Consider the following 16599-nt stretch of genomic DNA (forward strand, 5'->3'; position numbering starts at 1 on the left):
ATTAATTTACCATTTTCAAACGGAGAAGAGAAAGACAATGAATGAGAATTTTAAAAGGCATAATTGCAGAATACACAGTGAATGGTAGATTGCTCTTCTAAACCTCAGAAAGGACTTGAGACTATCTCAGAGCTAACCACACTAAGAACCAAATAAGCCTACTGAAGGGGAGATATGTGAAAAGATAGTGTTTCTTTGGAAGTTAAGGTCATTGAAAGTTCAATTCTCTGTAAAAAGAATGGTTAGTCTGGCCCATGGTTTGACGAGTGAAGTAACTGGTCTATTCTTTCTATATAATTAAATTTTTGTTAGTTGTTTTAAAAACACACAAAAACAGGATGAATCTTTTCTTGTGGTTTCTCTTTGATGAGTTTCTAAAGGGAATATTTTGAGGTTTTTCTCTTGGTGGGATGAGGGAAAGTGAAACACAGAGCAACTAGTATTGTGCGGTGTTTTGCATATTTGAATTATATTTTTCTTCTGGGTAAAAAGGTTGAATTTTGCAGAATGATTAAAGGACTTTGCTTTAAGATAATGACTTCAGCGTTATTGAAAAAGGTTACTCCCATATCAGGATATAATTTTATTCGATGACTGTAATCTGATGTGCAAATTGATGATCACTCTCTTGTTTGGAGTTTAGAATTACAAATAGAGTACAGCAGTACTACACAGATTGTTCCCAGCCTTTTGTGCATTGTGTTTCAAGAGAATAGTTGAAAGGCAAGTGTGAAGCCTTCAAGGAATCTTCTCCAGCTTAACTAGAGAGAAAGCATCTTATGGTGGCTGGGCCCTCAGCCTCCAGGGCCAGAATATGTGGACCCCCAGCCTGGCCTCTCTCCCTGCTAGCTGTTTGACTCTGAGAAAGTTATTTGACTTATCTATACCTCAGTTTCCTCATCTATAGAACTGTAATCATAATGACAACTACTTCTAGGGTCTTTGTGAAGATAAATGAGTTAGTATGTACAAAGCACAAAGAAAACATAGTGAATGTTGTCTAAGTATTAGTTATAACTATTGGATATATTTATATTTTAATTCTGAATTTTTATCGAGAATACAATGCAAACCTCTAATGCATCTGCTATAGCTTATTTTTTCAGTTACCTAGTTTGAGATAAACTTCTAGTTGATTAAATAAAAAGGATTAGAACTTTCAGACCATCAAGTTAAAGACTAAATAAATACAAAGTGTTTTATATTAGCAAGTATCTGCTTGAGACTTTCCCGTTGTTCTTTAAATCACGCACAATAGGATTTTTTCTTCTATTGGATCACTTTTTCTGAGTAAGCAAAACCTTTGAGTTGAAGAGCTGTTGTTAGCATTAGAAAGCTTTAGTCAAAAGCTGCGGTGGGGAGGAGTCAAGTGCCCAGTGTGCCGGCAGGGAAGCAATGTAAAATGGTTCGGCATCTTGGTAAAATTTTAGATGCTATATAGGGTTCATCCAATATCTGTCTTTCAAGAGGCTTTTTGATTGGCTGGAGACACAAAAAATACGATGAAGTAGCAGTTTTGTTTGTGAATTCTGTGATAATTTATGAATTTCATATCACGTATAAAAGTGTATTAATCAACTTTTAGTTGAGTAAATCTAGCTTGCTTTATTTCTAACTTGCAAAATTCTCCACAACGGAGACTGAAGAAAGCCTGGCCAGGATTTCAGCTTGGGAAGGTAAAACTTCAGATTGATTGCTGGGAAGGCAAGGGTATCCCACGGAAGATTATTTGGGTGGACAGAGTTGAGCAGACATAACTATGAGTCAAGCTCAGGAAAACCAAACACTAACAGCAGCAGACCCAAAAGAAGGAATTGAGTCCATTAAGAACAAAGGTGCTTATTTCAAGTTGTTTTGAATAATTAATATTTGGGTAACCTCAGCTTAGCTTTATAGTAAAAAAGATGCATGGTCAGGGTGGACTGACCAAAAATATAGGGTTGAAGTGAAAGTCAACGTTTACATTCCTCAAGGTCTGCATTGTTCTTTCTTCATTTTGGCCATCTCACTCTTCCTTAAGAGGACAGCAGCAAGAGAAGCCTGAGAACAGAAAGGCAAAGCAACTGTGTCTGTTACCAGCAGTTAGGATCTTACTCATTCATGATCTCTTTGTCTTATTAATATGGATAATTGAAATTTGATTTTCCTCAACCAGGTTTGTGTATTTACGTATTTTTTGAAATATGAAAGATCTTAGTATACCTCACCAACTTTCAGTTGTTATTCTTTACTGAGTTTACTGCTCTCAGCATTCTGACAAGCTCCAAAAATAATGACCTGTGTTGTGTTTTGTTACACGTTCAGTCAGACAGATAGATACAGATGGATGAGTGCTGTGTTGCACAAAGACAAGTCAGCATTATTTAATCAATGTTTGTTTGATCCGTGTAAAATGAGTATAAATGTAAGCTGCATCCCATCTGTTTTATCATCCATGTGAAGCCAACCTCATTTTTAAAACTTGATTTCTTATGTAATTGCCCCAGAATGGCACAGGATGATAAGTTGGGAAGAAATATCATTTGGACTGGTGAAATAAAGGATAGTGATGTGTAGGTGTTTTCCTTAAGTTGGGCTGCTTCTTTTTGCAGTGGCATTCTGGACAGTTAAGTAGTATCATGGCTTACTCATCACCAGCTGTTAATTATCAGTTGAGCTTTGGAATCACACAGACCTGGTTTGAGGGTAACTGTATGAATCTAGCTGTGTGAGCTTAGCCAAATTACTTAAGTGCCAAGTAGCACAGAGTCTGTCACGAAGTAGGCCCTCAGCAAGAATAATTAAATTAATCTTTCTTTACTTCAGTTTTCTCACCTGCCAAATGGAAAAAACAATACCTACCTTATAACAATTGTGAAAATCAAGCATAATTCTTCATATAAAGCATAATGACCTAGCACATGTTTTTATAATTATCCTGTTATTTGTTGGTCTTCATCTCATGGGCCACACTTTGAACCTAAGCATATTATCTAACATAGGTGGCACACAACTCATGTTTCTATTGCTCGTTTTTAAAGTCTTCAATGTAGGTATCAAGTAAGTCCTACAGAAGGCTGAAAACATGTGGAAAGAGTGGAAATGGACATGAGTTAACAGTTTCTTTCAGTTAATAGATGCAATTTCATTGCTATAAGTAAATGCGTGCCATCTTATACATCTGTGGGGTGATCTTAGTCTAAGTAAAACAAGGATATCAGAGGGAGCACTGCACATGTATCAGTGAGCTTAGTAGCTTCTTGGGATGTTTAAATGATGTGTAAGAAGCTTATGTATCCAATAATGTTCATCAGTATAAAGTGGAATAGCAGTGGTAGTTATAATTCCATGATCACATACTTAATCGCTAAGCCATATGATAATGGGTGTTAAGTATTATAATTTTGGTATACTGTACAATGAAGTTTCCATAATTTGTTCTCTAATCCCCATGTTATATAGAGGAATTACTCTGTGATTTCTCTTTATGAACTTTTCTCAAAAACATTTATTCATCAGTTCTATTCATTTGCTTAAATAACATCTGTTGGACCACTTACTGAGCCAGGTGTAGTGTAGATGCAAAGATGACGAAAGCTGCATAGGTAGGAATTTAGAATTTAGGCTGTAGGTCACACAGAGCCAGTGGAAGTTATTAAACAGGGAGCCAACCTGTCCAGAGCTATGCTTTAGAAAGACAACTTTGGCAGCAGTACGAAGAGTGGATTGGAATAAGAGATTAGAGAAGGGATTTCGATCAGACAACAGATACCAATGTTGCGGATGTGGGAAATAACAATGAGATTGCAAATTTGAGAGATTTTTAAGGCAGGCCTTCATCACTGAGTGGAGCTGTTCTGTGTGGATATGGTTCAAGGTTGACTTGAAGGCTTCCAACAGGACATCTGAATGCTTCAATACCTTCGACTCATAGCATGTTTGGCGATAATTAATTTCTGCAAGGGAGATGGAAAAATTTCCCCGGAAGAGCAAACTAGAAAGTCCCTTAATTACATTAGTTTTCAGACTCTCAGGTATGAATAATTATTAATATTTTCTTGAATACTGCTCAGCGATTGACTATTTTGTATATAGATTAACACAGGCTAAGAAAGGAAAACAGTTTAATAATCCGTAGTAAATTAGAGGCTGAAATCTATACCGCTGAGAATTGTAGAATGCTTGGAGGCTATTCAAGACCACTAACAGACTTGACTTTTGACACTTGTGAGTTTACTGTTGTGCTGAATTCTGTGCCTTTTGACAGAAAGTGTGCACATCTTTAGTATTTTGATGCTGTTGGGGGTATGTTTTACTCCCAACTTCTGCATATACACATAAAGGCATGAAAAATACCCAGCATCAAAAATAACTGCTAAAAATTCTGTTAACACAATAGAATATCTTTTATAAAAAAAAAAAATCACCTGGGTATAAACCTGTTTTATCATTCTTGAAAACTTGATTTTGATCATTTAAAATCATGTTTGTGTAATTAAGGAACTTGTGTTTCCATATACCAATGAAATTATAAATCTTAAATGTTATCAGTATCCTATGATGAAAGAAAAAGTATTTTGATTTCCATAATCTTTCAGGAAATAAACTCCCCTAGAGTTTTATGATCAAACCTGAATTTGGTCTTGAAATGATGATTCTACTTAAATATTTTTAAATTATATACTTTATATATCTGTTTGATATTTATTTTAGATTGTTGAATAATTTTGGTTGAAATGCACCATCAAAGAAAGGGATAAAATCAGAAAAAAAAAACTAATATTAAAATCAAGAATAAAAAGAAGCAAACTATAAACATAATAACACATTATAATAAATAGAAAAGATATAATGACAAATGGAAAAATAATTTATCTGCAGTGGGTTATGTTATTAATCTGAGTATTAAATTAACTGACCTCCCTTCTTTACTGTTCATGTTAACTATTTAAATTGTACAATTTGCCTTGTAATATTGTAATATTGGTCGTAGTGTGTTACAGAGAAACAGACAAAACCTGAAGTTGCCATTAAGTTGTGAACATGTAGATAAAGAATGAACAGTAAAGCCTGTGTCCACTGAAGCCAGTGAAAGACCAGTCAACTGAAAGACTCAGCTTAGGTCCGGATAGGAAAGAGTAGGGAAGAATAATCAATATAAAATAAGGTTTACAGAACTGGAAGGAATATTGAACCGAGATAACTTGTAAACTACAGCAGCAGAGAGGGAAATGGGAAAGTAAAAAATAAAAACCTGCCTTTCCAATATTAACAGAACATCTATATTGATTTCTTTTTTCATTTGAGTCAGTTGGTGACTATCACTGTTGCTGTGATGATTAATCATTTTTTGTTATGCACGTTATATTAGTGTTCAGCTTCACAGTTAGGATCATCTTGATGAAGTATGGCTTCAGAATTTTCCTTTTAAATCATGTTTATTACTTGTGATAAATGCCTATAATCTGGTAGTTTTCAGTATTGATTTTGTGTATATGTGTTGTTTTTCTTTTGAAGTCAATTGACCCTGGCCAGCAGTTCACATGGGAACATTCAAACTTGGAAGTAAACAAACCAAAGAATAGATACGCGAATGTAATCGCATATGATCATTCCCGGGTTCTCCTGTCAGCTATAGAAGGTAAGGAAATGCAGACATCACTGATACCTTTATTTTCATGGATTTGAGTACGTGCATGAGAATATTGTTGTAGTGAGATTATTAACCATCTATGAAAGTAATTAAGATGGCTGTGCACGGTGGCTCATGCCTGTAATCCCAGCACTTCGGAAGGCTGAGGCAGGTGGATCGCCTGAGGTCAGGAGTTTGAGACCAGCCTGGCCAACATGCTGAAACCCCATCTTTACTGAAAATACAAAAACTAGCCGGGCATGGTGATGGGCATCTGTAATCCCAGCTACTCAGGACGCTGAGGCAGGAGAATCACTTGAACCCAGGAGGCGGGAGTTGCAGTGAGCAGAGATCATGTCACTGTACTCCAGCCCCAGCCTGGGCAACAGAGCGAGACTCCATCTCAAAGAAAAAAAGAAAGTAATTAAGATTCAAACATAGCTTTTTCCTACTTTTTCTTTCTCACACAAATAAATTATACATAGGCCACAATATCCCTGACACCATATGACAGAAGTGCATCTCTCATTACCTTCTTGCCTTTACCCTAAAGATTTGATCATGTAGTTGATGTTTTATATGGGAAGCAAATTGAGGTTGCCCATTTTAGTGATGGTTTTTGGTTGTTATGAATGAACAGGTGATTGTCAGAAGAGGCCCATAAACTAAATGGTTATTTTAAAAGGGGAGAGGGGATTGTTTGCTTGTAAATAAATCTGGATATCCACTGGGGACTGTCTAAAAGTTCAGAGTTGATAATGTGGTGATTAATATAAATTAAGTATGTTGGAAATGTCTAATTTATCTAATTTGTGGACTGCTTGGTAATCTGTCTCTTAGAATTGCAGTAAGGAGTATGTTCCAGAGGGAATGATTCTTCCTAAAAGATGAGGGTTGCTCTTCAAATCTATCCAGCTTCATTAAGGATTCATGATGGATCATTTTTCCAATGATAAATCCGTTTCGTGTGGCATATTAAAGCAACTAGAAGTTTATCTTCAACACACAGTATTTCATTAGTTATTCTGGCTGCAGGAGCACATTGGATTGGAAAGTCCTTAGAAAATAGTTTAGGAGGCCACTTAAATCTGTCCCTCTAACAGTCAACCTGGGTCACCCTTGGCACATGCCATGTTCACCCTCATTAGTGCCCAGAAGAGTTTTATGGCCTCTTCATACTTGAAGGTTCACTGTTTACATTCTTGAAGATATTTTAGAAAACAAATAAATTATAGTAGCTTCAGACCCAGTTATTTTAAGGACTTTATAGTTGAAAGATATTCATCTGTAGTTGTTCGAGTACCTTTCCCTTTTTCTGCTTCCAAAATCTCTGATGACTACCGCTTTATTTTATAACTCTCACCACATCTCCTACCTGCTTCCTCAATGTCCACAATTTATTTGAAGGTGAAACCGTTTAAAAGCCTTCTCAGTAGGCACCATAGGCTATTAATACGTTTGTTTCCAGTTTTTTTTTTTGGGAAGAAAAACTATCTTTCAGCATTTGAACAATACTATACCTGTGGCCCTCCTTACCCCAACATGGCATTGTTTTGCATAGATATATTTTGTAAAATTCTCATAATAAATTTACTTTGGATGGTGGAAAATACTATAGCCCCTTTTTTAGGCACCCAAAGATACTAAGTGTTCAAGAGTTAGCCTTTTTCCACACTGAAAACAATTATTTAAATTTATTAAAATGTTGCCAATACTAGGTCAGGCATAATAACCTCAAATGGGTAATTGCTTCTTTTCAAATTTTGTTTAAAAACTGTAATTAATATATGTGGATGATTACCTTACATTTATCTCTATGTTTTCCGTTTTAAAGTGTGAAAAAATACAGGTTTTTTGTGGGGGGTCTCAATTCTCTTAAATCATCTCCATGATAAATGAAAAACTGAGTCCCAAATAGCAGAGAGAAATCTTTTTTCCATTAGCAAAAGCAAGGTAAATTATTGAAATAAAATAAATGAATGTAAGTTGAAAATCTATTTGGCATGATCTCGCCTGGGGAACTTGTCGGTCTGCCTTTGCTATATTGTAGCATTGTTTCTACTAAGAATTGGGTCATTCAATAACTACCACTTCCCTGTACTTTTGCTCACTTTGTCATTATTTTTCTTAACCTGTTATTTTCCACATCTTAACAGTAATGTATGTTGAGGGATAAAAAATAAACCTCCTTGTATCTTTATTCTGATGGTTGGAAACTATGCACATTTCGTTCCTATGCTGGTTTTATATTATAAAAGCAAAAGCACTTGAATCACACGAAAACCTGCCTTTTTATAGTGCTGTGTTCACAAATACACCCTAAATCCAGAGCTGACCTAACATGTTAAGTGTTATGCAAAAGGTTAGCAGCATTTAATTGAAGTTTATGAGCTATAGAGAGCTCTCATCTAAATTACAACCGTGAGCGGCATTTTATCTTAAACTAAGCGCTAACCAGCAGGTATTCATGAGGGCAGTCAATCATCCTGTATCTTAAACACAGAAGAGAAAATACTGGCAACTGGAACCACAGAACCACTAATTGAGGCTTCTCCTCTAAAGACAGCTTTGATAATACAGGGCCAGCTTTTAGTATATTGAAATATTAAGTGACTTCATGCACAATTTATAAAACTTAATGTGCTTGTTTTGTGTTCCAAGCAATGTTACTAACTTAAGTGACTTTGACTTTGGTTGAGAGTTTTAATTTGGGTGTTTTTGTTCTGTTCTCTCAGTGGTGCTGGTTACTCCTTACATTATTTTGCAAAATGATCTGACAGACATTAGAACAACAAAAACTGCAAGTGGTCACAGTGATTGATGTTGTCTTTATATTTATTTAGTAGAGCAAGTGTATATCCTACTTCCACTGAGAGAATAACGGGGAAAAATTAAAAGAATCAGGAATTGTATATGGGCAGTAATGTGCTTATTGAACTTTTTGAAAATAGTGACACTTGGTGACATCTTTCCAAATCACAGTCATTTTATTTAGGCTAGGAAAAATGCAGAATAAATTCAAAAGAGTCCTAATTACAAAACGGTTTCAATTGTTTAATTATAGGGTAAGCAGTATGGAAACAGAATTGAATTTTTGACAAATCCAATTACCATTGGCATCCCCCCTATGTTTAAGCAGTTCTTAAGAGAAAATAGTAATTCCTGAAGAAGAGGGCAATAGGATTTATTTTAATGAGTTAAGATAAATATTTTCTACAAAAAACTCGCTAGTATGATGGTACGTGCCTGTAGTCCCAGCTACTCAGGAGGCTGACGTGGGAGGGTTGCTTGAGCCTGGGAGGTGGAGTTTGCACTGAGCTGAGATCGTCCCACTGCACTCCAGCTTGGGCAACGGAACCAGACCCCATTTGGAAAAAAAAAAAAAAAAAGGTAAATATTTTCAAATAAAGACCAAATGGAAGCTAATACTTGGATATGCATACACAGAATATATAATATTATGCTTAAACTTGTAGAATCCAAAGTTGTTCAGAAAGTATATTTTTATTAGGAAAAGAAAATGGACAAACCAAAAGATGAAGAACAAGGAAATCTGAGGTTGGGTCAGTAACTAGCTAGGTAACCTTGACTTCTCTGAATATCAGTTTTCTTAGCGGTAATCTCTTTCATTTCTGGCTTCTAAGAGTTATCTCTATGTAGTTTCCTTATCAGTTGTTTTATTTGCTGTACACAACAGTCTAATGAAGCAGCATTGTAAGTATTTTACTAGATATATAGGTATTCACGTTTATAGATGGGAAAACTGAAGCTCAGACAGGATTGGCCCAGAGTCACACAGTCCCACAGAATTTAAATAATATAACTCGCTAGCATCCAGCTGTTCTGATTCCTGATCTGGGGCTTCCACTTTCCCACATCACTCATTAATACTTTCCTACCGATGCAGGATGTGACAGTGTCTTAAGTTACTTAGCGTGGGTGGAAAAGCTCAATCTTATCTTTTTGCCTAAAAATCTATTTTATCTTTTGGCATTAGCCTTATGGATAACACAAATATTAGTTTAGAACTTCATTTCCTATTTCCTATCTCATTTCCTATTTTATGGCGTGACTAACCTGAGGCAGGGACACAGTATGGGAATCATCAAATGCATCATTCAGATGGACCAGAGTCATAAGATTGCAGAACAAATGTCAAGTGCATGTAAACCTAACGATAATACAGGTGATCTGCTTACCTCAAATATTGTTGTATGTGTCTTTAATTTCTTATTGACCAAGGAGTATCAATTAGTGGCAGGTTATTTATTATAATGCCTCTTAATTAGCAAAAATTAATTATTGCAGTCGTGGATAAAAAAGAGGTTGTTGTTCTAAAGTATAATTAATCTTCACTGCTGCCAGTACTGTTTCCATTAGTAGTATTATAATTAACATTTTGTTTGTTTAAAAGCCATATTGACATGGATTTTTAGAAAAGTGTTAGCCAAGTCTAAATATAAAGCAAAATTAAAATTCTACTTTTCAATTCAACAACAAAGACAAGACATTATAATAGATATGATTATCTGGTTGTCTATTACGTGTCGAGCACCATGTTATGGAGGCCCAACCCCAAAAGCTAGTTGTCGTGATCTGAATTTACAGATGAGGAAATGGAAGCATTTAAAAAGTCAGCAAACTTAAGCATGATCAATAGCTAATAAGTGACAAATTCAAAATACTAATATATGTCAGTCTCAAGGCAGCTGTTCTTCCCATTAGTCTACGCAGGCCCAGAGCGGCTTTTGAAATCGTAATAGCCCTGCCTGTGTACATCAAACCTGATTCAAAACTGATGGCTTTTTGGCTGGGAAGATTGTGTAAGAATTTTCAAATACACATTTTGAAACACTTATGATAGAAATCTTAGAACTAGAGGTCTTCAGTTGTGTTCTTAGACTCCAGTCAAAATGAATTTTTCCAAAGAATAAATGACACAGAAATGATTTTCAGGTGTGTTTTTGTGTTTGTTTGTTTAATCTCACGTTTTAAGGTATATTGGGAAGTATACTGAATAAAGAGACAGAAAACTGAAAACTAAATTTCAGTTTAAACAACAATGTGACCTTGAGCATTTCACTTAATGCAGTTAACATTAACTGTTTGGGAAAGCTGGATCCTTTTGATAATTTCACGAACATTTAAACCCCACTTGAAAACATAGAGCAGTTACATACTTTATTTGTACACTAATTTCAGAAAGTTCGTGCATACACACTCTCTTTGCAAGCCCATTCTCCAGTTTAGGAAGAACCTATGACTTAATGTCTTTCGTTGTTTTCTTATAAAACAAGGATGTGTAAGACCATTTCTACCATCTGCAAAATTCCAAACATTGTTTCTAAATCCTGAGATCAAAAGATGATAAGTAGGCAAATAAATATTAAATCTTAGACAGTATGAGATTAGCTTCTTCAAGGGAAAAAAAAAAAAAGCTAGTGGGCTTATTCTAAATAGGATTATTGGCTGCTAGGTGACTCTCACCAAAACAGATTTAAATGGTTTTATCCATGAGAGGGTCAGAACTGATGAAGAATAAACCTAGTATGTAATATGCATTCTTTAACACTAGTGCTTATTAATCTGATTTTTTAAAAAAAGCTTAGTAAAATAGGGATCCATGTCTTAGTCCATTTGTGCTGCTGTAACAAAATACCACAGACTGGGTAATTTATAAACCATACAAATTTATTCCTCGTAGTTCTAGAGTCTGGGAAGTCTAAGATCAAGGTGCCAGCAGGCTTGCTTTCTGGTGACGGCCCAGTCTGTCTCCTTCCCAGATGGTGTCCTGTTTTGCTGCATCCCCTGAGGGAAAGAATGCTGTGTCCTTACATGGCCAAAACGATAGAAAAAGGGCAAACTGAATCTTTCAAGCTTTTTTATAAGGATCCTAATCCCACCCATGAGGGCTCTGCCCTGACGACTTAAGCATTTCCTAAGTCCTCACCTCTCAATACTATCACATTGGTGATTAAGTTTAACATATGAATTTACGGGAACACATTCTGATCAGAGCAGTGTGCTATTTTTTTTCTTACAGAAAGGGTCATATATTTAAAGTTCCAAAACATAAATACATTTATTCACTTCATCTCTTTAATAAGTAAAAGTAAGTACCTTCTTAGGAGGGCCTATATGCTGCTCAAGAACCTCTTTCCTGATAACACATCCTAAGCTCTGCTTGCTTCTGCAGAGCTTGCTTGGACCAGTTGCTGAGCCTTGCTTTCCTCATCTGTGTAATGGGATTATTAATAGTACCTACTTCCTACAATTACTAGGAGGATTAAATAAACTAACATATGTAAATCACCTAGAAGAGTGCCTGGCACCAAGAAAATGCATAATAAATATTGGGAATTGATAAGATTATCTTTAGTGTTATGCGTTTTATTACTACTACAGATAGGCCCTTTTAAGTGCGGATGAAATTTCTTTGATATGTGATCTGTGGAAAAATTAATATCCAAATGAGAAAGCTGCATGTATTTGAAGTACTCTGTAATGCGAAAGAAAACACTGGTGCTTGATAAATGGAAACCAGACCCATAAGAGCATTACAGATTTCAACAGGGGCTATCTATTCTTTTTAATGGAAATTCAAATATATATCATCTGCTGTTTGATTTGCAAAACAGGAGCAATTCAAAAAAATCCAAGCATAGATAATATAGATGATGTTACAATAACTTGATTATTTGTGAGATGGGCAATTTAACACCTTTAAGATGAGAAAGCTGCTCACATGGAATCGCCACCTCTAAGATAAATCCAGTTAAAAATAAATAAATAAAGACAAGACACTACTGCTTTTCCTTCTGTAATGTTATCAACCATTCGCTACCGCACTAGTGCTCTGTGTTTCAGTTGTGTCTTAGCCTCTCTTCTGCAGTGTTCTGTGGGTCAGTCTATAGCAATTCATTTGAAATAGCTGTGAGCACATGCTAACGTATTGTCCAATTTCACATTGTAGCCATGCTGTAAAATATCTTTTTCTTTTCTTTTTTTGGGCAGGAGGCTTATCTGGTAACCGGATGTATTTTCAATAAGTAAAACAAAACCAGAAAAACCTAGGAAAATATGTTAATACAGTCTATCCAACATTTTCTAATGGAATGTTAGTTATAGTGAATATAAATGTTCCATATGAAGTTCTAACATCAAAACAATTACAATTATTTCACCCAATAAAGAAGTCCTTTGATAGTTGCTGTGTGCTCCTCCCCATATTACCTCAATAAATATGATCCCTTTTTCTCCCTCCGGATTTCTCTCCCCCTCTTTCCCAGTCACTAGTGAATAGTTTGTTGGCACCTCATGTTTGTTTTATCTTGCTCTTGAAATTCTATTTAAGGTGCTAAAGGAAATTTGTCAGAATGTATATCCCATCCCTTAAAAAACTCATTTGAAAAAAAAAATAAATCCCGTCCAATTATTGATTGAGTTCGTTTTTCTCACACTCTTCAGAGCATCAATCATTGATTTAGGCTGATAACATGGTTTCTGTAGCATTTTCAGTTTTTCTGTTTTCAAGTTAATTGTTTACAACTGTGATGAAGTTTAATCATTTTATTTCAGGGTACTTTTTAAAAAAATACATAAAAGCATTTCCTTTTTTTGAGCAGCAGCGAATAGACAAATTTTTATAGCTTAATTTGTTTTAAATAGAAAGCTAGATAGCACTTAGCCTGGGAAACCTGGAACAGTTTCACAGGATGCTTGCAGTCTTTCTAAGAGCTATCTAATTAGAGCTGTGTAAATGGTATCTTTCTCTTACTTGTAGCCAAGCAAGTGCTGTTATATCTGTTATTCCCTAGCTCCTACTTTAGACTATACCTGCTGGTGTTTCTTACGCAGAAAAGAGAAAAAGCATTTTTAAGGGCTGGCTGGCTGTGTTGTTTTTTACTTTACTCTTGTTCTCAGAAAGCTAATCGAAGAGTAAAATCAGAAAGCTCTGGGAGTGAGTTTATTTTTATCTCTATTGTGTTTAGTTCATTGGAGTTTTTTTTTTTATTGTATATCTATGCAGCTTACTCTAATGAATCTACACTTCATTACTCTGAGGCCGTAGATAAACCTACATAATCTATGGTTCTGTTTTTAGAATATAGATACAGATAGTAGATTGCTGGGAAATTGTAAAAGAGTTATTTTTATCCTGTCTGATAATTTTTTTTAATGTAGAAGCTAGAAAGGGGCCTTCCAGATTTGGAATTACTTTTTATCAGTAGGGCATTAAGAATAAGCAGGCTTTTTCCATTTTTACATCAATCATAATAGTAACTAAAATCCATATGACATTTTGGAAATTTCACATGTATTGATTCATTTAATTCTCACAGAGGTGTTGGTTCCAGGACTTTTTGATTATGATATTCATATTAGTGATGAGGAGACTGAGCATCTGAGTGTTTCCTACACATAGAGCTTCTGTAGTCGTGTCTCATGCTTGATTGTTGACTACTTCATTGCTTGATGAACCTCTATAATAATTGCCTCCTTATTAGTATAAAGCTAATTGGACCACAACTCCATGATGTGGCTGAAAGTTAAGCTTCAGTGGCCTCAGGTCTACTGTATTTTAAGGCAAGTTGCTGTCTAACCAAAAAGCATGCCCCTCTATCACAGGTGCTGATAATTCCCCAACTCATGTTGCTGATACTGCAATGTATTCAAAGACAGTTCAATCAGCCGTCTACTTTCCTGTGTCCATTCTCAAAACTCAGCCTCCTCAGCAGTGTGGGGATATGGAAAATCAAGTAGAGGAAGACAAAAATTAATGAGGAGTTGCAGGTTGGGTTGAAATACTCTGAATATCATCTGTTTCTCTGTTAGCTCACTGTGGGGTTCATCTACGATGCCCACAGAACAGGCATGCTTTTAAAAAAAATTGTGTGTGTTTTGTAGAAACTTGGAAAGACTGCAGCTATATCAGGGGATACCCTGGCAAACAACAGACAGTGTCTTTGCAATAAATGTTTGCTTTATTTGGTGTGTTGCAGAAAGAATCCTTCATGTCACCAGGTCTGATGCAGCCATGTGTGGCTGTTATTGAACAGGTGAAGGGTCAGGGGAAAGGCCTGTGTCCTTTAGAATTTAATCAATTTACTTGTAAATTTTTGTTAATTTTGTTTTCCTATTTCCTGTTTTCTAGTTTTTCTGGAGACGGCAAAGTAAACATTTTTGCCACAATGTTAGTTGTAAAATTGCAGTCTAGGTCTTAACCGATATTAACAGCAATATAGTGTCATTATGCTTTTTCGTTTGTGCGTTGGAGTAGAGGAGGGGCCATTATTTACCAAATGAAAGGTAGATTTTGTGCTCTATTAGGTCTTGAGTACTTCTGTCTTACAACAACGAACAAACTTGTTTGCCAAAAAGCAATTTCTTTTTGACACAGTCCTTACTTTATTAGGGATTTATAGAACTTAAAGAAAATAAAAGTACCTGGGATTTGAAGCCAAATTGTGAGTTGGAGCAGAGTGCAAAGACGCTCAGCTGAACATCCACCTCCATCTCTGTAGTGCAGCAGCATCCGCTGGAGCCACGGTGGGATTCTGCCTTCCCTCCAAGGCTGCCTCTTAGTTATTCTCACCCCCTAAAGTCCGAGGAGAGCTTCTTTCCATGGACAGACCACCTAGTACCACTACTTCCTCTTGTTTTTTGTTTATTTTTTGCCCCATCAGGTTCCAATCAAGATGTGAAGTAGCAGCCTCACTGAAAAATCTCATCTCAGCACATCAAAGGTAGAAGCAATAGGAATCAGCTTGAAAGAGCATCAGAGTGCGTTCCTACCTAATCTGAGAGACACAAAGCCTCTATTTATCTTAAAATAACTTCACAGAGGTTTCTGAGTCCAAGAAGGTTAAGAATAGCACAGACAGACACCTTATTTTAGAACTCAAAAGGACTGGAGAGAATCAATTTGTCCAACACATCTTGTTTAGCAAATAAACAATTACAGTTCTGGACAAGTTGAGTAACTGGCCAAAGATCACAGAGTAAACTACCAGCAGCCCTAGGCAGGAGTCCAGGTTTCCTGGTCAGTTTCTCTAAATTCTTAGCAGGTGCTTGCTATTGTCCCAAGACTTTAAAATGCACACGTGACTTTACCTGCAGTGTAATGTGATGCAAAATTGTGATCATTCCCCTTAGGATTACTTGATTTCACAAAATAATTCATGTACTATTTTGCATCCTGCTTTTTCACTTAATGGCAGGGCTTAAGGCTTTATTATGAACCCCTCATCATTGTAAACACCCCTTCAACAAGAGACATCTTTTCAAATCAAATTATCTTCTGGCCCCAAAAGTCAAATCCATAGCAAGTTGGGTGTTCGTTTGCTTTTTTTTTCTTCTTGGTGGTTTTAAAAAATCCACATGGCCCCATTATTCAAAGTCTATATCCAGGCTCATTTCTCCACTGAAAACTGTAACTAGCAATCAACAGCAAATAAAATGCGAGCCTAAAACTTGCCTAATTCTGTTCAAATAGCTGTTTGCTATGGCTTGTTGTGCATGAAAAACAACAGAAGCACAGCTCTACCAATCATTCACCTCATCACAATCTCTGTCGGCTTTACAGGTTTGTGTTTACAGCCAGGTTTAGTTAGTCCAGAACACAAAGACCCAGTATAAAGCATGTAAGTAATATTTTTAAATGCCACAAGAAAGAACAGTTCATTAAACTGAGGAAATACACTTTAACCCAGGAATGGAGCATATTGGTATAATATGAAGTTAGAGGGTCTAGCCTTAGGTTTCTCATGTGTAAGATTAGAAGGCTAAACAATTACTTATGGGGTTACAACTATTGACATCACTGTTATTAATTAGAGAATGCACATGAAACAATGCATGAGAAATCATGAAAACCCACTCAGTTTTATAAATCCAGTAGAGCCATGGATTCCTAGGAAAGAACCAGTCTTAGAGGTAAGCTGTTGGACTTTGAACAAAGACACTAAGACCAACTGACTCCAAGAGAG

General features: G+C 35.9%; 1 protein-coding gene across 18 annotated transcripts in view; it reads left to right on the forward strand.

Annotated features, from left to right (window-relative positions):
- PTPRD (protein tyrosine phosphatase receptor type D) overlaps positions 1-16599 on the forward strand; it is a 2332625-nt gene that overhangs the window by 2239319 nt on the left and 76707 nt on the right. For all 18 annotated transcript variants that reach the window (XM_058431780.1, XM_058431782.1, XM_058431784.1 and 15 more), the window contains one exon: positions 5497-5620. In XM_058431780.1, the coding sequence (XP_058287763.1) occupies positions 5497-5620 (124 nt within the window). The remainder of the gene's footprint in view (positions 1-5496; positions 5621-16599) is intronic.

This window comes from Hylobates moloch, unplaced genomic scaffold (genome assembly GCF_009828535.3).
Source record: "Hylobates moloch isolate HMO894 unplaced genomic scaffold, HMol_V3 SCAFFOLD_19, whole genome shotgun sequence".
Lineage (NCBI taxonomy): Eukaryota > Metazoa > Chordata > Mammalia > Primates > Hylobatidae > Hylobates > Hylobates moloch.